The sequence below is a fragment of the Pipistrellus hanaki genome, assembly GCF_964339955.1.
Source record: "Pipistrellus hanaki genome assembly, chromosome: 2".
NCBI classification, from domain to species: domain Eukaryota; kingdom Metazoa; phylum Chordata; class Mammalia; order Chiroptera; family Vespertilionidae; genus Pipistrellus; species Pipistrellus hanaki.
Window position 1 is genome coordinate 190,854,812 of NC_140504.1, and position 21,222 is coordinate 190,876,033.

Below are 21,222 nucleotides of genomic sequence, written 5' to 3' on the forward strand. Positions count from 1 at the left end.
ATTAATATGGATCGGTTGCCTCTTGCAGGAACTCGGACTAGGGACTGAACTGGCAACCTGGGCACCTGCCCTGACTGGGAATCAAACCGGCCACCGTTCTGTGCAAGGGATGATGCTCAACCAACTAGGCCACAACGTCCAGGGCAAAGGCCTTGCGTGTTTTCTAACACGGATTCCTATTGATCCTGATGGACCAAACTCCCGTGACCTCTCGTGTCCTGACCTTACCCAGTGACCTCCGCTGGCCTAGCTAAATCTCCCATGCTCTCCTCTCCAGCTCAGCAAAGCTCCTAGCGGACGCAGACTTTGACTTCCGTGCCTGACCCTGAGTGCGTCTGCTCCAACTCCTCCCTGACTCCGTGACGTCCAGCAGCCCAGGCCCTGCTCCAAGGCTTCCCACCCCCAGTTCCCCAGGGGGCCTGCACCCCACACCGTACTCACCCAGCGTGACCTCTGCCTGCATGGGCATGGACAGCGCGGGGTGCTTGACCTCGCAGCTGAAGAGGGCTTCGTTGTCGATCTGCGGGTTGAGCGTCCAGGTGAGCAGGGCACGCACCTCCACCGTGCCGTCGCTGCCCGGGCTGTGGCTGTGGCGCAGGAAGTAGACGGGCTCGGAGCTGTGGACCCAGCGGGGGAACTCTCGGCTCACCACCGTCTCCGGGACGTTCTCGGTGGTCGGCTGGAAGAGGACGCTGGGGTCCGGGGTCAGGCCGAGGGAGGGGCGCTCCGTGGAGGGACGCCCGCCCCGGTTCTCAGGGTCCATCAGGGACAGCGACCTCTGCACCTTGGTGTCGTCCAGGTCTCGGTGCAGGAGGCTGCGGAAGGGCCTGCTGTCCCGGAGGGGCCCGGAGCTGGCCGCCGGCGGCTCTGCCAGCGTCACCGCGTCAATCGGTTCCCCATCTCTTTTGAAATAAACCTGAAATTCCAAGGAAAAGGTTTTGTGCCAATGACCTCGGCCTCCCGCTGGGCTCTCAGAAGGTGTGGCCGAAAGAGGCCGGTCCTTCCGGAGCCTCCTCCGCCTGGTAACCTTCCGATGGATCTCCTTGTTCCTTTCCCTCCAGCACCCGAGATGGAGCCGGCTGGTCCAGGGGGCAGAGGCTGTGCCCATCCCTAGCCCTTCCCCAGCCACAGTTTCCCTACTCCATGGGGTGTGGGACGCCTGGAAACAGCGGACAGAAGGGCCCTGGGCAGCCGGGCAGCCACCAAGGGGTGGTCTGTGCCCACCTGGGGAGAGCAAGAAGATGGGAGAGCAGGCGAGGGTGCTGAGATGAAAGGAGACGAGGGAAGAGTGAGGAAAGGATGCCTGTGCGTGTGGTCCCTCTGTAGGTTTTGGAGAGAAGACAGAGAGCAGGTGTGCATGTGGAGAGGTGAGGGGGAGGGAGCTCAGTGCGGGGGAGGAGGCCAAGGGGGCCATCTTCCCGCTTTCTCTGCTCTCGAGGAATTCCAGTTTAGAGAGGCGGCATTTAATTTAATTTGCCGTCTTTTTATTTTGGTACAGGTGCCCGGAGGCCCACGGGGATTGGGTGTATTTTTAATAAATCAGATAAATAAATAGATGGGAGACAGGGAGAGCGGAGGGACGGAAGCAGCTTTCAGGATGCTGATGCAGGTGAGGGGGGAAGAGGAGGAGGGGGGGAGGGAAGGAGGAGGGGGAGGGAAGGAGAGGGATGCCTGAGGAGAGACAGGAGGAGGGGGAGGAGGGAGAGGCGGGGGAGGAAGTGGAATGTGCGGCCCAGAGAATCTGTCAGAGTTTATAGCGCCAAGGAAGAATCTCCTGCGCACATAATGGGCTGATTTGGGTTTTTCCTCTCTTTCTTTTTTGGAAAAGTGCTTCAGAAGCACATTTGTTATTTATATCAAAGGATTCTTTCAAATCCTGACCTTCCAGGCAAACGTAGGCTGAGGAATGTGTATATATGTTTTTTACTCTCTATATGGGGATGTTTTAGTGCTGGGTCTTCAATGGCAGGAGCACGCAGGCGGGGGGAGGGGTGCTCCCGCAGCCGCAGTGCCGCGAGGAAACTTCCTTTCGGCCCTTCGGAAAAATGAGTTTTTCTCTGGAGAAAAAGACCCACTTGCTTGATTTTAGGGAACCAGGCCTCTGTATGGGCTCCACAGGGGAAACGTGGGGCCATGTCCTGCTCCTGCCAGTGCTGGCTTTGAAGGTCCCCTCAGGAGCACAGTTTTTTTAAAATATATTTTATTGATTTTTTTTTTTTCAGAGAGGAAGAGAGAGGGATAGAGAGTTAGAAACATCAATGAGAGAGAATCACCGATCACCTGCCTCAACCAAGGTACATGCCCTTGACCAGAATTGAACCTGGGACCTTTCAGTCTGCAGGCTGACGCTCTATCCACTGAGCCAAACCAGTTTCGGTGGTTGCACAGGTTTGAGTGGAGAGCTCACCAAAGGCTCATTTCTGCCCACCTATTTACTGCCCCGCCTGGGCCTGTGTGCACCTGCCTACTGCCCCACCTGGGCCTCTCTGCACCTGCCTACTGTCCCACCTGGGTCTGTGTGCACCTGCCCACTGCCCCACCTGGGCCTCTCTGCATCTGCCTACTGTCCCACCTGGGTCTGTGTGCACCTGCCCACTGCCCCACCTGGGCCTCTCTGCACCTGCCTACTATCCCGCCTGGGCCTCTCTGCACCTGCCTACTGCCTCGCCTGGGCCTCTCTGCACCTGCCTATTGTCCTGCCTGGGCCTCTCTGCACCTGCCTACTGCCCCACCTGGGCCTCTGTGCACCTGCCCACTGCCCCACCTGGGCCTCTGTGCACCTGCCTACTGCCCCGCCTGGGCCTGTGTGCACCTGCCTACCGCCCGCCTGGGCCTGTGTGCACCTGCCTACCGCCCGCCTGGGCCTGTGTGCACCTGCCTACTGCCCCACTTGGACCTGTGTGCACCTGCCTACTGCCCCGCCTGAGCCTCCATGTACCTGTTTACTGCCCTCTCCTGGGCAGCTGGGTGAGGCTGGCCTGAGCCCTCGGTTATCCCACTGGACGATGCCTGTGAGACAAGCCTCCCACCTTGAACTCTAATCCTTCCTACCACCCCCCACTGACCCCAGTGATGTAAGAAACTCTCAGGGTCAACACCTGGAGTCCTCCACAGTGTCCACACTGGAGGGGCCTTGGGGTCGCACAGCCCGCAGGTTCAGGGTGGCTGCGTGGAGCCCTAAGGGCCAGGGTGCTTCAGGGACCGGTACAGGCCGTGTGTCCCCCCCCCCCCCGCCCCCCACTTCACTGTTAAATGTTGTATACACAGAACTTTTGTGTATTTCATTCAGAGCGAACGGTCCTACTGCTTCTTAAAAAGCCGAAAATGTGCACAGTGTCCAGCCTCTAAAGCTCCTTGCAGGAATGAGCAGCGGAGGGGAGCTCCTTCTGCTCAGGGTCATCAGCGCGTGTGGCAGGCCGGCTGGAGCCAGCTTTCAGCGGTGGCTCCCTCCGTCCCTGGTGCATCAGCGTGCCAAGAGCTCTGGTGCTGGACCGAGCCCTCAGCGCAGTCAGGGTGGCTGCAGGAGGAGGCTGGCCCACACAGGGACTCCCTCTCCTACCTTCCCTCCTTCCTCCCTCCCTCCTCTGTCCTTCCTCCCTCCCTGTCTCCTCCTTCCTCCTCCCTCCTCCCTCCACACTGGACCTGAGGCGAGAGGACATGAGCCGGAATCCCAGCTCTGACACGAACACCATGGGTGAGTCTGAGAAGTCCCTTCTCCTCTCTGGGCCTCATGCGTCTGCATCCTGCTCAATAACTGGGGTGAGCACGATGCTGGGATCCCCTAAAAACTGCTCCCACTGTGTAGTTCAAGGATCCCAGGGTCCAGCAAAAGTGGGGTTCCCCATGCTGAGAGGCTGGGAGCAGGAGAGGCGGTCGGCGGAGTGAGTGGGCAGGGTCAGACCGGGGCAGATGGGGCAGAGTTCACTTTTCAGCCCTCTCCCGGGCATGATGCAGCTGAACTGGCTCGGGGAGGGCAGTCCCAGGGGCACTCACCATGGGCGCTGGCTTCCCTCCGGACACGATGCAGACCAGTGTGAAGTTCTGAGCCTGGTAGCGGTTGAAGGGGGCTGGTGTGTCCGCAGCCACCACTTCGATGGAGGTAGGAGGAGCTACCAGGAAGGAAGCACAAAAGAAAGAAGGCTTAGCTGGGAGGTTCCAGAAGAATCCACCGCTCACCTCAGATGGGCCAGGCCCCATGCGGAGTGCTGGGCAGGGCTAGGGGCAAATGGTGCCCGACCAGAGGGTGCCACTGTCACCAACCCCAGCGAGAAGGTTGTCCCTGCACAATGCAACGCAGATCATGTCGCTGCTCTTGTCTAAAACCTTCCATGGCTCCCCACTGCTCTCAGAACCAAGAAGAGCAGCTCGGGCCCAGGGAGCTGCCCTAAACCCCTCTCCGGAGACTGGGGCAGGGAAGGAGAACACAGCAAGGAAGGCCCTGTCCACGGGGCTCACAGCCCGGATCAGAGCCCAAATCAAGAGGGCACCTAGTGAAGGCAAGTGCTCCAGGCCCCGGGAGGTGAACGGAGCGTAAAGGGGCACTGCCCCAGCCCGAGGGACTGACGCTGCGCTGTGCCCTGAGGCAGCCACATGTGTGGGACAAGCATGACAGCGGGAGGGAACAGCATGTCAAAAGCCTGGGGCAGGTTGTTGTTGGTGGTGGTGATGGTGGTGGGGGCATCAGGAGGGATGGGAAGCAGGCCGCTGTGATGGCAGCTCAAGGAGCCAGGGGAACGTGCCGGGACTGGGGCAGGTGCTGGGCACTGACCAGGGGGCTGGTGGCCAGTCACCCTCCTTGGCTCAGGTTCCCACACCCACAGGAGAGCCCGCTGTGGCACTGTCAGGAGTTCTGGGAGTCGGTGGTTAAACGGCACCTAGCTTAAAAGGGCCACAGAGGGCACCTCTGCCCCGTGGAGCCCAGCCACAGCTGCAGAGCAGGCCTTCCTTGCTGTGTTCTCCTTCCCTGCCCCAGCCGCCGGAGAGGGGTTTAGGGCAGCTCCCTGGGCCCGAGCTGCTCTTCTTGGTTCTGAGAGCAGTGGGGAGCCATGGAAGGTTTTAGACAAGAGCAGCGACGTGATCTGCGTTGCATTGTGAAGAGACCGGAAGCAGAATTTAGGCTGGAGAGGGAGCTTTGCCCACGGTGAGGGCAGTGGGAAGAAAGGGCTGACTCTGACAGGCACTGGGAGCCAGGAGGCTTTACTCTGGGCGGGTCGGTTGTGCTTTATCCTGCCTCCCTCCAGCTCTCCTCACCAGCTGCCCCCGGCCACTGTGCCAAAGCCAGGGCTCCGGGCGCTGTGGGGGTTGGGATGAGTGCATATGGAGCCATTGGGTACATCTGGGTCCAAGTCCCAGCCAAGCTAGCGTCCCCTCCATGTCCTTGAGCAAGCGAGCCTCAGGCCCTCTCGGCGTGGCTTCATGGTTGAGCGTGGACCTATGACCCTGGAGGTTACAGTTTAATTCCTGGTCAGGGCACATGCCCAGGTTGTGGGCTTGATCCCCAGAGGGGGTTGTGCAGGAGGCAGTCGATCAATGGTTTTCTCATCGTTGATGTTTCTATCTCTCTCTCCCTCTCCCTTCCTCTCTGAAATCAATAAAAATATATTAATATATTAAAAACAAAACAAAAGACAACTGTGTGCCTCAGTTCCCCAGTTTATGAAATGGGAATCATCCTCAGCAGCCATATTTGAAGAACCAGCGAATCGATAAAACAGGGCTTATTTAGCACGTGGCAGGGTAACCTATCCTGAGATTCCTCCAGTTACTTCCCCAGCCCCTTGTGATCAGCCCCAAAGCCACACTCTCAGGACTTCGCTGGGGAAAGCCAGTCGGTTCTGGCTCACCCAGCCTCGGTCCTGAGCAGGGTTGGGGGAGCCGAGGAAATGAAGAGATGCGGGCCTTTCCTTCCAGCAGGGGGTTTTCACCCCAGTTAAGTTTAATTAAATTCGACAAACATTTCCTGACACCTACTAGGTGCAGGGCAGGGTGCCAGGTGCTCGCGGCGGGCGCCCAGCGATGAAGCAGACACCGGGACGAGGAGCGCACCGGCTGGCGGGGGCGACAGCCGCCCGGCAGCTCTATTTTAAGGCCCCGGGAAACGGAGCCAGGTATGCCCGTTCATTCATCCGGGCAGCCGCCGCGTGCTGTCAGCGGGGGACGCGGAGAAGCGGGAGACAATGGGAGAACAATAGGCGGAGAATTGTAATTAAGTGTAAGATGGGAGGAAGCAGATGGTAAGTGGGTAGGAACTCCGAGGGGGAAGAACGCATCCGAACACTTCAATTACCCAGAAGTCGCAGATTCCGCAATCTAATGTTTCCAAAACTACCCTGCAAACCTGGATCCCGCAGCAAGCGCCAGCGGCGGCTCACGCTGATGGGCCAGAAGCCCTTCCAAGCCCTTGCCCGCGTTCATTCACTTAATCCTCACCATTAATCTGGGCCAGCGGTCGGCAAACTCATTCGTCAACAGAGCCAAATATCAACAGTACAACGATTGGAATTTCTTTTGAGAGCCAAATTTTTTAAACTTATACTTCTTCAACATAGACTCGCCCAGGCCGTGGTCTTTTGTGGAAGAGCCACACTCAAGGGGCCAAAGAGCCGCATGTGGCTCTCGAGCCGTAGTTTGCCGACCGGGGGACTAGGAGGTGAGGGTATGTATCCCCATTTTCAGATGAGAAAATGTGAGAAGTGCAGCAACTTGCCTGGGTTCACGGAGTCAGGATTTGAACCTACCGGCCCCCGCTCCAGGGCCTGAACGCGGACGTGAAGCTGTGCCACCAGGCCTTCGGAAAGAAGGAAGGAGCCAGACCCATGGCTCCCCAAGTACGCATGCGAGCCCCAAGTACGCATGCGAGCCTCCGGAAACACACATCCACCCTGCACCTCTCCACTCCCAGGGATGCCTGAAAGCTGGATCTCTTGAGAACTGCTCCTGAGGGTGGCTCTGCTTACCTCGTTTGCCCCAAAGATTAAGGGACCATGCCAAGTAGAGTCTGGCACAGAGCTCTGGCACGCTCCTGCTGGCGTAAGTACACCCCCAGGATTCTTAGAGGCTCAGAGCTAGGCAGCGGGCACCTTCAAAATCACTCATTCGTTCTCCCTCGCTTTCATTGAGCAAACGGGAAGCAGGCACCTAGAACCTTCCTCGTGGGATGGCTTGAGGAGTACCTGAGATGATGCTGACACAGGAAGCCTGTCTGGCACACAGGAAGCCTGCCAGGCAGGTCAGCAATGTTAACGCATGTTAGTTGTAATGCAGGGAGGTAGTCTGGGGCAATGGTTAAGAGTGTGGGCTCTAAACCCCACCACCCAGAGTTCAAAGACTAGGGGGCCACTCCCCGGCTCCATGACCCTGGCGTGTTACCTAACCTCTCTGAACCTTGATTTCCTTACACACAGAAGGCAATTATAGGGCACCTGCGAGGATTCAATGAAGGAGTGCCTGAGAGTGTTTTCACCGTGCACCCGGCCCATGCCAGCTGTGTTTATTACAATATTGTTTATGGACATCCTTTCTCGGGGGCTCCTTGCCGCCGGCTGGGAGAACAAACCTGGTCCCCCGCTTTGGGGCACCCACAGTTCGATGAGGAGACCAGAGAATGTCCTGGCCTGGTCCTGTCCCATACACTCATCACCGACGCCATGTGGCTCTGAGCACGCATCTGTGACCTTTTCAAGTTCAAATGGGCTGTAGGGGTAAAACACGCACGGAATTTTGAAGACGGTCTTAAAAGAATGTTAAATACATTATGAAAATTTTATACTGGGTACCTGTTGAAATAACACCTGGGCTATGTTGAACTTAGTAAATATATTACTAAAAATAATCTCACCTTCACAGGTTTTCTCAGCGCTGTTATGGGAAAATGTACAATCACATATGTGGCTGGCATTACACTGAGTGGCCAGATTATGATGATCTCTGAACGCACAATAATCTGGACACTCAGTGTATATCCTATATAATAAAAGGCTAATATGAAAATTGTCCCCTCAATCAAGAGTTAGACTAGAAGGCAGACTGGCCAACTGCCCATGTTCCCTCCCCCTAGCCAGGCTGGCTGGACCCCACTCATGAATAATTCATGCACTGGGCCTCATATATATATATATATATATATATATATATATATATATATACACTGAGTGGACAGATTATTATGCGTTCAGAAATCATGATAATCTGGCCACTCGGTGTATATTTCTATTGTGTAGCCCTAGGTCAGACCTCCCATTTACAGGTCAGCAAACTGAGGTCAGAGAGAGGGGCCATCTGCCTGGTCACAGTGTAAGCCCATGCAAAGCCTGGACTGGCCCCTGGTGTTACAAACACAGGCCAGGGTTCTTTGCACAGCACTGGTGTGCCCCCTCCCCCAACACACACACACACACACACACACACACACACACACACACATCTGCGTGCACACACATCCCCATTCTGGAGATCTGCACCCTAGTCACGCACACCACCCACACAGAACCTGATTGGGAGCCATGTTCCCATCCCTCGTTATATTTCTGAGCAGGTGTTAGCAATATGTACAGTTAATCAAGCTCATAAGACAATAACAGATTTCAGTTGTATGGACGATGACACAGCAGGGCTGCGAATATCAACACGGACAGCCCGGGCTCCCCACACTCCGCCCGGCAACGCCTTCCTCAGGCTCTGTGGCCTGGAACATGTCGCTCTGCATCTCGCCAGGCAGGGCTCTGAGGGCCGGCAGTCAGGGGGCTGCTGACACCTGGGGTCCCCGACTGCTTGTGGGTGCTCCCCCACGTCACTATCAGCCTCTCCCCTCCCTCCTGTCTTCCCCTTTGATTACGAACAGCATTCTTTCCCCCTCAACCTTCTGCTTTGCAGGATTGTCGTCTGCAGCCTTCCTTCACTCTTAGTCTTCCCAACTATATCCCGTCCCCAACTTCATCCTCATCTCCATCCTCACCTCCATCTCATCTCCTCTCTATTTCCTTCTCCATCTCCATCTTCACCTCCATCCCATCTCCTCTCTATTTCCTTCTCCACCTCCATCTTCACCTCCATCCCATATCCTCTCTATTTCCTTCTCCACCTCCATCCTCACCTCCATCCCATATTCCCTCTATTTCCTTCTCCACTTCCATCCTCACTGACATCCTCACCTCCATCTCCTCTCTATTTCCTTCTCCACCTCCTTCCTCACCTCCATCCCATCTCCTCTCTATCTCCTTCTCCATCTCCATCCTCACCTGCATCCAATCTCCTCTCTATTTCCTTCTCCACCTCCATCCTCACCCCCATCCCATCTCCTTTCTATTTCCTTCTCTCCCCTCCCCCTTTCCAATCCTATCTCCATTTCTATTCCCTTCCCCATCCCCATCTCTACCTCCATCTCTATCCTCAACCCAAACTCAATCCTTATTTCTGTCTCCATCCCTTCCCCAACCCCAAGCCCAAACCCAACCCAACCATCTCCATCCTCATCTCCATCCCACCCCTGTTACAATCTCTGACCAAGGTCAGAATGAGCAGCCCCTCACATTCCCATCCTGGGAGAGGTCCCATGGCCCCAGAGCTGTGTCCAGGCGAAGGCAGATGGCCAGCTGCAAGCACCGGCCACTTCTTGAACAAGAATAATCCTGAGTTCCAAGCCAGGCTCTGGAATGAGCAGCACAAAGCAGAGCCACCTGGCGCTCTGGTCGGTGTAGAATGGCAAAGAGTCACCAACCAAGACCCCCTGCTTGCTAATGTCTCCCTAGCAATTCTGTGACAGAGTCCAACACCCCCACTGTGAGTGTTTCATTCCTGTGGGCCTGAGACTGTATCTTCGGGGATGTCTGTGCTAGAACAAGCCTCTCCTGGGTGGGTCCTGTGCCCCTGAGATGACCCTCTTCAGTCAGGAGACACCGAGCTGGCATATGTGGCTTGGGGTGGGGAAGGATAAAGAGCGTGGGCACATTCAGGATTTACCTGCCACACCTGGGTGCATCCTCGCACTGTGCACCCCAGTCCTGGGCAGTAGGATGAGCCCCCCCACCCCCCGATTCAATAAGTCCACCACCATCATGGTCAAACAGAAGCCACTGCCATAAACTCCCCTGAATCCACTGACTCTGAGTCAAGCCGGCGGCCTTCTCAGTTTATTTTTGTCCTCGCCTTAAGCAAGGAGGATGGCCGCTAGAAGTGTCTTTGATTTAATCTTGTCTCAGGAAAAGTTAACAGGCTTGGCATCCCACTGACCCAGCCACGTGCCACAGCTCGCCTCTGCGTGTCTGTTCCTTGGCCACCAGGGGAGGTGTCGTGGATGTCTCAGACTCCATGGTTCAGACAGACACAGTGAGGTAATGGTCGGGCGACCAGGTTTATGAAATTAATGCTGACATATCGCCTGCCATTCTCCTGAAAGCGGAAATTTGTGCGGGTCATCATAACTCACTCCGAGGATAATGCGATGGCGCTCTGCTCTGCAGCGGCCCGTGGCCTTTGCAATTTGGGAAACGAAAACCCGGTCTCGCGTAGACCCTAGCACTCCTGGGACGAGCGGCCTGCCCCGTGCCTGTATGTAACTGTATCCACTAGAGTTCAATTCTCTTCCCACCATGAGGTCCACCCCATCCCCACACCCGCTGGAGGCCTGGCTCTAAGGACCCAGCCCAGGCTTTGCTACCAATCTCCCATCGAGAATTTGAGCAGATCAACCGAGCCCTTCCCCGGGTGTCAGTCTTCTCAACTACAAAGTGGGTTCAATAAGACACACCCTGCCGACCTTCCATCTCTGGGAATGTTTGAGAGGAGAAGCAAATGAGAAAATGAACGGAAGTAAGGAGAGCGAAGTGCTGCGCAAACACAAAGAGATTATTTATGTCTCCGCTTCGATGGCCCACCCGCACCCCTCAGCGGAGAGGCACGTCTGGGGGAGTGTAGGCCCCTCCCCGGAGCGGCCATTGTCTGGAGGAAGGGATGATCCGTCCTGTTCCTTGGGTACCACTTTAAGGCGGTGCTCAGCGCACTTCTGCTCCGAGCGCCATTTATCATGGGGTGGTAATCAATTAGGTTTGGAGGAGGGGCGGGGAAGAGAGAAGACAAGTTCAAAATTATATTATTTGCAAAAATCCATTCTTTCCTCTCAGCATGCCTGCTCTATTGACTGCCTTCCTTTTCAATCAGCTCCTAGTCATTACCCCATATTTCAAAGAGGAAAAAAGAAAACCACCCTCTTAATATAAGTGTCCATGAATATAAATGTGCCTCCATGTTCCCCTGTGTTCCTTTCTTCCTGCTTTTTTGTTGCGGCCCCACAGCTCGGTGTCGCTCTCCCATTCTCTCTCCCGGTCTCTCTCTGCGTCTTTACGATGCTGCTCAAAAGGGCACCTCGTCCAGGAAGCCTTCCCTGCTCCAGCCACACTGAGCAGCCAAGGTTCCTGCCTCACCTTGTTCACCTCCGCTGTGCCCTGCACATCCCAGGCCTTCTGCTAGCAACTCTGCCCCATCCTTTAGAGCTGGCATGTGGGCCAGATTAAGACTCCAGGCAGTCTTCCAGGACTTTGCCAGACTCATGCAGGGCTTATCCTCCGGGTTCTGGGAGCACCTACTCTTGTCATGCTCACAGGGCTATCTGAAGGTTGGGGCTTTGTCCTTCCCCAGTAACCTCAGAGCCGGTGCAGGCCCGCCACACAGGAATTCTATTTCAATTCCTGTTTGTTTCTCTTCTTCTCCTTCCATTTTCCCAGCACAGGCAAGTGTGCAGCCTGTGTGTGGACGGAATCCCACAAGACCCTGCGTGCTATGGGCTCCGCCCCCATATCTAGCCTTGCCTTGATCTTCCCCACACCACCATGCTCCAGACACAATGAGATTCTTTGATGGCCCCAGAACACCCTAAGATGGTTCCAACCTCAGGGCCTTTGCATCTGTTGCTTCCTCTGCCTGAAGGCCTTCGTTCCGCCTTCCGCATGGCTGGGTCCAGTTCACCTTTCGAGTGTCACCCCACAATCTAAGCCAGGGTCCCCGTTATCATCTGCAGCAGCCCTTGGCCGCCATAGAGAATGTATAGTTACTTCATGCACTGGTGCGCACACTTGTCTTTTTCTCCGATATCTCACACTAGGACGTAAGACCACGAGGGCGGAAACTCTTTTTGTCTATGGCCGAATCCCAAGGCCTGACGCACTAGAATTTACTCAATACATATTTTGTTTGTCACGTGAATAAGTGGAGGCACTGAGGGGAGGGGCCCAGGTGTCCTGCCCCCCAGTTCCTGCCCAGTGTGGAAGGACTGCAACCGCTAGCCCAGGCCCCCGTCTCTCCCATCTCCCAGCAGGAGCTGGAGGAGGCAGATCCCACAGTGGGGGGTGTGACTCCGGCAAGAAAGAGAGAGAAAAAGCACAACTCTTTGGTTTATGGGAAAATTAAATATTGAACTGAGTAATAACAGCAGCCAAGGGGAAAAAAACCTGACGAAAAGCCCCCAAATGGAGCCGCCATCAGTGACAAGAGAGATAAACGCAGAGTCTGTGCTTATATGGCTGCCACGGGCCCTTTTACGTGGCAGCTGCTGAGCGGGCCCGCCGCCCCCTCCAGCTGAAAGCGGTGGGTAGCCTCGTGCTGATGCAATGGCGGGCGGGGACCTGGGGTCTAGGCCATTGCCAGGGTGGGTGGCGGCTGCCCAGGGCCCTCCGTGCTAGATGGGGGCCTTTCTGAGTGGAGGGGGGCGGTCACGAGGGAGCCCAGTGGCTGCGGGCATGATCCATCCATTGCCTCCCACTCCACGGGGAGCTGGCTGCAAGCACCCACTCACCTGCCTTGCCCCTCCCCTGCCAGCTGTTGTGCTTTGGCGGCGGTGAAAGATAAAATTAACAACCCAACCGGGCTCTGGCTGACTGCTCAGGGGTGCTTGGGGGTGGGGGTGGGGGGGGAGGGGGCAGCATGCTGTGGAGGCGTCGTGGAGGGAGTCAGTAAGGGACTCTACTCAGGTTACTGCTGAAGAAATAACACCCTGCGCGTTCTCTCTCTCTCTCTCTCTCTCTCTCTCAGGAGACCAGGCCACAGGTTCTGTGAGGATCTGGATCGCTGTCCTAGAGCTATTTTGGTGACTCTGATCTGGTGGTTCTCAAAGTGTGGTCCTGGACCAGCCGCATCAGCCTTCCTCGGGAGCTTGTTAGGAATGTAGATTCTTGAGCCCCATTCCAGACCTGCTGAATCAGAAACCTCAGCCTCGGGGGAAGGTAGGGTGGGGTCCAGCCACCTGGGTTTGAACAGGCCTTCCAGGAGGTTCTAAGGCAAGGTCAGCATGTGAACCACTACCTTGACTTCGGAAAGATGCCATCTGCTCGCCGCCATACTAGAGATAGCAAGCCTCCCTGGAGTTATGTGAACTGAGGACGTGGCCCATAGTAGGTGCTCAGTGAACAGTAGTGGGAATTATTGCCGGTGGGCGGGGAAGGCTCAGGGAAGGCAGATCTCTCTGATTCTCCAGGCCTCACTAAAGGGGGCATAGGCAGAGCTCTCCAGAGACTCTCTGCACTGATTGGGTCAAAGGACTTCAAATCCCCAAAGCCCCACCCTCACAGCAGGGCAGCTTTCTGCTCCTGCCTTCATTGGCTGTTTGTCAATGTTCCCAGTTTTGTGATTGGTCTCCTAGGCAGTCCCATCTGCATGTACCCTGTGCCTGGGGATTGCTGGCTAGAGGCTACCTGTCTGTGGCCACCGCCTGAGGCCCCTCAACCCTTCCTCGCTGGCCATTGTCATTTATGTGGCAATAAAGCTCTGTGCTCAGGCCCAGATGGGTGCCATTTCCTCAGAGATGAAATCTATGGAGTGTGACATGAATCTGTTTTAAATAGCAGCAAGGTTGGCTATTTGGGGATGTTTTCAATGGATCCCAGAGGGACATGTTACACACATGGGTGATTTTACCAGGTGCTGTGCTTGTAGTTTGATGAAAGAAGCTTCTGGAAGCCTGGGCGGCCCTAGCAAGTGGAGAGGCATCTTCAAAACTTGGCAAGTGGCAGTGGCACCCAGTTCAAGTGCTCCCTGCTCAAGTTCAAGTTCAGGGCTGCTCTACATACTCTGCCCAACCCTCCAGAAAGCTTGAAGGCTCTGGCTGGACCTCACCCTTTCCCCTCCCCACCCCTCAACCCTAGAAAACTTCTGTCCTTTTCAGCAGAACGGTGACCCCCTAAACACCAGGCCTCAGTGTTCTGGGCTCAGAGTAGGACTTACCCCTGACCTTCCCCACTCAGGGCCCGGGACACCTGGCCCCAAGGTCATGGCCCGTCCGTTCACAGGCGGTGTGAACCTTGGGCCTCGCTTTCTGGGCCTCACCCCTAGAGTCTCATGTGGGCACTCATGAGGACTGAAGTCCATGGCAGGGGCCACCCCTGACAGCCTCACAGCAGAGCCCCAACCCCTGCCCCCCACTCCCCAGCCTCAGAGCCTCCCTTCCAGCAGCAGATTTCCCAGAGGCCTCTGCGGCCAGAGTATTTCCTGTCCTGTCAGCATTTTCAGATTGATTTCCGAGTCAGAGGGCAAGTAAATCTTTCTTGCGGCTTACTTCTCATAAAGCAATTTCCAGGGGCGAGGAGGGGGTGGAGGGGAGGAGCCGTGGAGAAAGGGCTTCTGGGGGAGGAGTTCCTCACGCCAGGGACACTGGTTCACGCTGCCGATGGGCCCCGGCTCAGGGCAGTGGGAGGCACACCCTCCCAGCCAACTCTCCAGGCCGATCAGAATAGGGACCCCGACTCCTGAGGCTCCCGGCAGGGAGAGCTGGGCCCTCCCCTGCTGAGCCGCCCCGCGGTCTCACAGCTGGTCAGGAGGTCTCCCTCCTCTCTCACCTTGAACCCTCCGGCCCTCCCCACACAGAGCAGTGGACTTGAGAACTGGAGAAGACCGGGAACCCCCCAGTCCAGCACCACGGAACCCTCCCCAGAGTGACCACCAGTAGGTCCAGAGGGCGATGAAGCAATCTTTCCAGCCCTCACCCCCTCCCTGCTCCCTCATCCCTGGGGCCCCAGTGGGCCCAGAGTCAGGGTGCAGAGGAGGACACTCACTGAGCAAATCCACACACCCTCCCCTGCCCCATGACCCCTGCAAACATCAACTCAGCACCTGGTTTTCCTCCCCTGGACTCTGGAAACTTGGGCCCCTCTCCATCTCCCCATCTTCCGGGGACTCCTCCAGGGCAGACGCTGGTCTTACATCCCCGGGCCCTGCATTCAGAGAGAGCAGCCGAGGCTCTCCATTCAGTCACTCACTAACCACGGGATCTTGGCCAAGTGGCTTCATCTCTCCGAGCCTCAGTGTCCTCCTCTGTGAAATGGGCACAACCACGTTCACTCTCCCACCGGCTGTTGTGAGAATTAAACACGAGAAGGCTCCCCAAGAACTTAGTACCGTGCCTGACGCATGATGAGTGCCTGATCAGAACCAGCTTTTCGTTATTAAGATTGTCATTCTTAGGGAGTGACACAGTGCTGCCTCCTCGGGTACAGACGGGGAAACTGAGTCCAGGGGTGCACGACTGCTGGCAGCAGAGACAGGACTGCTGCCTCCCGGGCCAAGCCAACTCAGAGTGTGCTCTTGGTCTCAGCTTCCCCTTTGGCACGTGAGGCAGTGGGATTCCTTGCTTCCCCCTGGGAGTGTCTACGGGCCACAGACACTGCCAGGGGCCGGCTCATTGCCTTACACTAGGGGTGTCGAACTCAATCAGAGAAGGGGCCAAAATCTAAAATCCAGCCTAAATCGCGGGCCGAATGGTTTACTGAACAGTCATAAACTGACAATGTCATAAACTGACAGCGGAGTGCAGTGATGACAGCGCGGTGTGGGCCACATTGCAAGGCCTGGCGGGCTGGATTTGGCCCGCGGGCCTTGTGTTTGACACATGTGCCTTACACGGTCGCCCTCCCTGCTCCCTGCTCCTGACACAGCTCAGTTCACACCTGTAGCCTCAGCCTCACGCCTGCTCCTGAAATCGCGGGGCCCGAGGCACTGACGTCTCAACAGCCACATATCACTTGCAATTAAGGGCCCCGTCCTGGGGAGGGAAGCTCACCTTCTGCCGGAGACACTAAATCCAGCTCCCAGCAGCAGAGAGGATAAAGCACAGCACTGACCTAACACTTGTCAAGGCTTAACGAGGCACCTGCAGGCCTGCTCTGGTGGGGCCAGGAGACTGGCGCCCGCAGGGGTGGGAAGGAGGTGGAGGGAGGCAGCTCCCCGAACAGGAGGCGAGTCCTGGTCTGTGAGACACAGAAGGTCCAGGAGCTGGCGAGAGCCCCGGGGGCTGCCGACACCTGCCTAGACAATTCCAGGGAACAGATGCATCTCTGCAGCTCAGCTCACCAGGGCACGATGGGCCGCTCCACCAGAGGCTGTTGAGGGGCTCTTTAGCCAGCCAGTCTGGGTTTAAGAACCAGCTCTGGCCCTCACTGGCTGTGTGACCTGGGGCAAGTGACTCAACCTCTCTGGGCCTCAGCTTTCTCACTAGTAAAAATAGAAATACGTACCTCCTAGAGGAGTGAGGGTTAAATGAATATATTTAAAATGCTTGGAGCCATGTTTGGCACCCTGTAACTGCAAAACTCACCACTAACATCATGTGTCCTGGCTGTCCCATAATAAAAGGAATCTCTCTCAGTCCTTCCCCATAGCCGGCACATAGTAGGTGCTGCTAAATATTGGTTGAATCAAGAACTTGTAAGTGTGATCAGATGGTCTTCCTCAGGGAGGGGCTGGTCCGCTCCATGGCCCCAGGAACAGTGCCTGTTGCTTATATGAGCGACCCGCTCCCTCCAGCCAATTTTGAGTCAGAGAAATTCCAAATCACGCCACGTGCACATGTGCTATGGAAGTCTCATCTGCACCCCCAACTCAGGGCCTCAGGTTCCCACGGAGGGAGCGTGGCAACCAGAGAACATTCAGGCTCATACTCCAGACTTCTCTTTGTTAGCAGACTCAGTTTTCTTTTCTGTAAAATGGGGCTACTGATCATGCCGATTGTGCTGGGAGGAGCAGCTGATGGTGCAGCCCACATATTCCCAGCTGTTGAGGGGTCCCTGTCTCTGGTTACGGTCCATCTGGCTGCCACATTGCCCCCCACCTGGAGAGGGACAGGGTCCCTCCCTTTTCCTGGCAGCCTCGCGCAGTGGGAGAATTGAGGGCTCTGGTTCAAATCCCAGCCTGCCCACTGCTGTGAGGTGCCAGGCCTGCTCCCTGGCCTCGCTGAGCCGTCTGGAGTTTGCCCACTGCTGGTGAAGCAGCACAGGGAGGACCGGTGGGCCTGTTGCTGAGGACACGGTGGCATTGGTCAAGGGCATTCCTACTTTGCAGGGCTGTGTTCAGAGAGGGAGGGGAGGAGGACTCTAGAAGCTGTCCAGGAGGCAGTTAGCAGGCTCGGGCCTTTGGGGCTGATGCTGGGAAGTGGCTGTCCTTGATAGCTGACCCAGTAAGCTCCAAAGTATTCCTCTGAGCGCCCAACCCATCTGTCTGGCCCCTCTCTGAACTGGCTCTCAGCCGGTGACCTCTGCTCGCTGGGGACCTGTGGGCAGGCAGGCGGGCAGAGAGGGCAGCCCGCCCCCAGGTCTCTGGCCAGGCCTGGCCCAGGCACTCAGCACGGCCCTGCCCAGTCTCTGAAGATGCTTTTATGTCCAATTGGGAAGACCCTGGCCACTCCAGCCTCAGTCACGGAAGCGCAGCCCCCTTCTGGCAGCCCAGCCCAGCCATCTGTCTCATGCCCCTTCTGCCCAGCTAGCTGCCCCCTCAGGAGCCCTGGTTGGTGAGGAGAGGCCTGCAGAGGTCCTTGGGACGGTACCCAATGTCCCATCTTCAGTAGTCATCTGCTGAGTGAGCTCACAGTTCCATTGGCACCTTCTCGGGGATGGTCTGCCAGTTCCGGCCATGTCCTCCCCATCTGCTCCCATCTTTTCATTGGTCCCCATGTCCTCTGGCTGCTGTCTGGAAACACCTGGCGTGTTCCAGCTCTATTGCCCGGGCCCCCGCTGGCTCCTGGCTCCCTCTCACTGCCCGCCCTGCCCCGCGCCTTTCTCCGCACCATCCCTCTACAACAGATCTAGGAAGCACGAACCTTCATTCCCCCCAGTTTCCAGATGGGGAAACTGAGGCTTGGAGGGGAAGAGGCACAGCGAGACTGTGGAGGAGGTGGGGTGGGACTCAGGGCTGCTGCTCCGGGGTCAGGGTGGGAGGACAGAGGGGTCCGCCTGGCTCAGAGGTCTCCCCCTGGACAGATGGCCCTCCCTGCAGGTTGGCAGCCATTCTGAGGCCGGCCGGCCTTGGCAGGGTGAAGGTCAGGGCAGAATGGGCAGGAAGAACAGCTACCCTTTTTGTGGGCTCAAGGAGAGCTGGGGACACAGGCCTGCCCCTCTGGTGCCCCAACAGGGGGTGGAGGGGGCTATAGTCAAATAGAGAAACTGAGGCTCAAGGGGCTTACACAACCTGCCAGCGTGCTCAATGGCCATGTCCAGCAGCCCTGGAGCCCCCCTGCTTGGGTTGTCACCCTGACCTGTGCCCTCGGGCACATTTGTTAACATCCCTGTTTTCACACTTGTAAGCAGGGAAGGCGGCAGCAGGCCCTACCTTAGAGGGCTGTTACGACAATTAAATGTGTTGACAGGTGCAAAATAGAACTGTGCCTGGTGGATAGTCAATGTGCAGTAAACATTGGCCGCTTTTATTACGAGTCGTTGCAAACGGGGTTTGAAATTCACGGCCGAATGCAAGGTTCAGACCCTGAACCAGTCCTCAGCTCTCCAAGGAAGTGCTGTGTCCAGCCAACCGTCCCGGGCAGAGGGACAATTCTTCACGTGGCCACGACAGCCCGCCTGCCAGCGTGGGAGAGCCGGGGCGCCTGCTGCCAGCACCCAGGTGGGTGGGAAGGACAGGAGGACGGGGAGGGAAGGGGCTGAAAGGAAGGCTTGCCCAGCCTGTTACTGGGGTGGGGGAGGGGCAAGGGGGCCTGGTCCTAGGGACCCAGGGGCTCCTGGGATGGGAGGTGGCGCTTGCACCCTCTGCCCCTCAGTGCCCCGGGCTCCTGGATCCTAACCCGCCCATTCCTCCTCCTGACAGGCTCTCTGGAGTCTGTGGCCACTCCAGTCGCCTGGGGCCAGCTCACGTAATGAGTTGGAGCCCAGCAGGAGGCTCCAGTGCTCAGGCTCCCAGCCAGGGGAGGGAGCTGATCATTTCCCTCCCAGCAGGCGTCCTGGGCTCTGCAGGCGGCTGGTGGAGGCTCTCCATCCTGCCTCCCAGTGACCCTGCCTGCAGTCCCCCAGGGATTCTCATCCAAGCCGCCTCCCTCCAGGGACCCAGCCTGCCCCGTGGATGGCCATGCGCACCTGCCACCGCTGCTTCTACCTGGGAGACGCGCACCCCAAGCTGTCCTGTGCTCAGGAGGGTCCTTGGAAGGGCAGCCTGCAAATGGAAGCCCCCATTCCCCCTAGTATCCTCAGAGACTCAGAGTTGTGCCTCTTCCGCTTCGCTCAGGCGTGTGGGAGCACCACCAGGCTTGGAAGGCACAGGGTCTACCCTCAGCCCGCAGAGCTCCTCATCTCAATAGGAGCCATAGACATCTCTGCTTCCCCAGTCAAGAAAGGTCCTCAGCCCTCCCTTCATTGGTTCTGGGAACGTGCTCCTTTCTCTAGAGAGGAGCACTGGGCTGGGAGTCCAGAGGCTTGAAGTCAAGAATCTGGTCCTAGAAAGCAGGGCTCCAGGTCTCTGGAAATCCTAGGTTTTGGTCTGGCCTCATGAAAGTGGCATCAACCTGCTCTCTCCCCTCCCTCACCCCCCTTGCAGCCTGTAGTCTCCTTCTGGGAGCGATCACCAGCCCCAGGGTGAACTTCTTGCAGGGGGAGCTGGAGGGACTGCTGCAGGGGACTCCTCGGCCACAGGTGCCCAGCAGGGGAGCGCCTGGGCCAGACCAGAGGAGGCCAGATGGCTTCAGAAAGCAGCAGAAGTGCATAAAGATGAACATACCGATCAAGGGAACAGAACAGAGAGTCCGGAAATAAGCACTCACATTCACAGTCCATTGCATCTCAGCAAGGATGCCAAGACATTTATTTCATCAGGGAACCAAGAGCCTGTTCCCAAACTGGTGCTGAGACAATCGGATACCCACCTGCAGGCCACGGCGGCCGGCTCCTCTCTCCGCCGCGCACAGAAACCATCTTGAGGTAGGCCACCCGCCTAAACACGAGCGCGCAGACTACAAAAACCGCCGGTAGCCTCCTTAGACCGTCCAACGCACAAGCAACCAAAGAAGAAATATGTAAACTGGACTTCATCAAACTGAAAACTGCTTTCCCTTTATTTATTTATTTTAAATACATTTTATTTATTTTTTTACAGAGCTGAAGGGAGAGAAAGAGGGACAGAGAGCTAGGAACATCGATGAGAGAGAAACATCGACCAGCTGCCTCCTGCACACCCCCTTAATGGGAATGTGCCCGCAACCAATGTACATGCCCTTGACTGGAATTGAACCTGGGACCCTCCAGTCCGCAGACTGATGCTCTATCCACTGAGCCAAACCGGTTTCGGCAAAACGGATTTCCCTTTAAAGGACACCATCAAGAAAGGGAGATGCTAACTCAAGATAGGGTGAAATATATGCAAATTATATATCTGACGAGGCGCTTATATCTAGAATAAAAAACTCTTGCAGCTTAATGATAAAGAGACAAATAACTGCACCGAAAATGAGCAAAGGGTCCGGAGATATTTCTCCAAAGCAGATATCCAAATGGCCAAGAAGCACATGAAAAGCCGCTCCACATCATTAGCCATCGGGGGAAATGCAAATTGAAATACCGCTTTGCAAGGAAATTAAAATATATGTTGACGCAAAATCTTGAACATGAAAGCTCAGAGCACAGCGATTCACAATAGCCCCAGAGTGGAAACAACCCTCTGGCCATCGGTGGGTGAGTGGATAAATAAAAGGTCGTCTGACACGCGTGGACTATTCCTCAGCCTCAGACAGGAATGACGTCTGATACCCGCTCCGGTATGGACGCACCTCAGGACATGATGCTAAGCAATGGGAGTCACAAAAGAGCGCACATTGGCCGAAACCGGTTTGGCTCAATGGATAGAGCGTTGGCTTGGGGACTGAAGGGACCCGGGTTCGATTCCGGTCAAGGGCATGTACCTTGGTTGCGGGCACATCCCCAGTAGGGGGTGTGCAAGAGGCAGCTGATCGATGATTCTCTCTCATCGATGTTT

The 21,222-nt window shown here is 56.5% G+C and overlaps 1 protein-coding gene across 1 annotated transcript in view; it reads right to left on the reverse strand.

Moving 5' to 3' along the window:
* The window catches only part of IGSF21 (immunoglobin superfamily member 21), a 200,521-nt gene that overhangs the window by 4,686 nt on the left and 174,613 nt on the right, over window positions 1-21,222 (reverse strand). The window contains exons 5-6 of the mRNA XM_084875253.1: window positions 3,994-4,109; window positions 442-916 (exon numbers count right to left, since the gene is read on the reverse strand). Coding sequence (XP_084731379.1) covers window positions 442-916; window positions 3,994-4,109 — 591 coding nt within the window. The remainder of the gene's footprint in view (window positions 1-441; window positions 917-3,993; window positions 4,110-21,222) is intronic.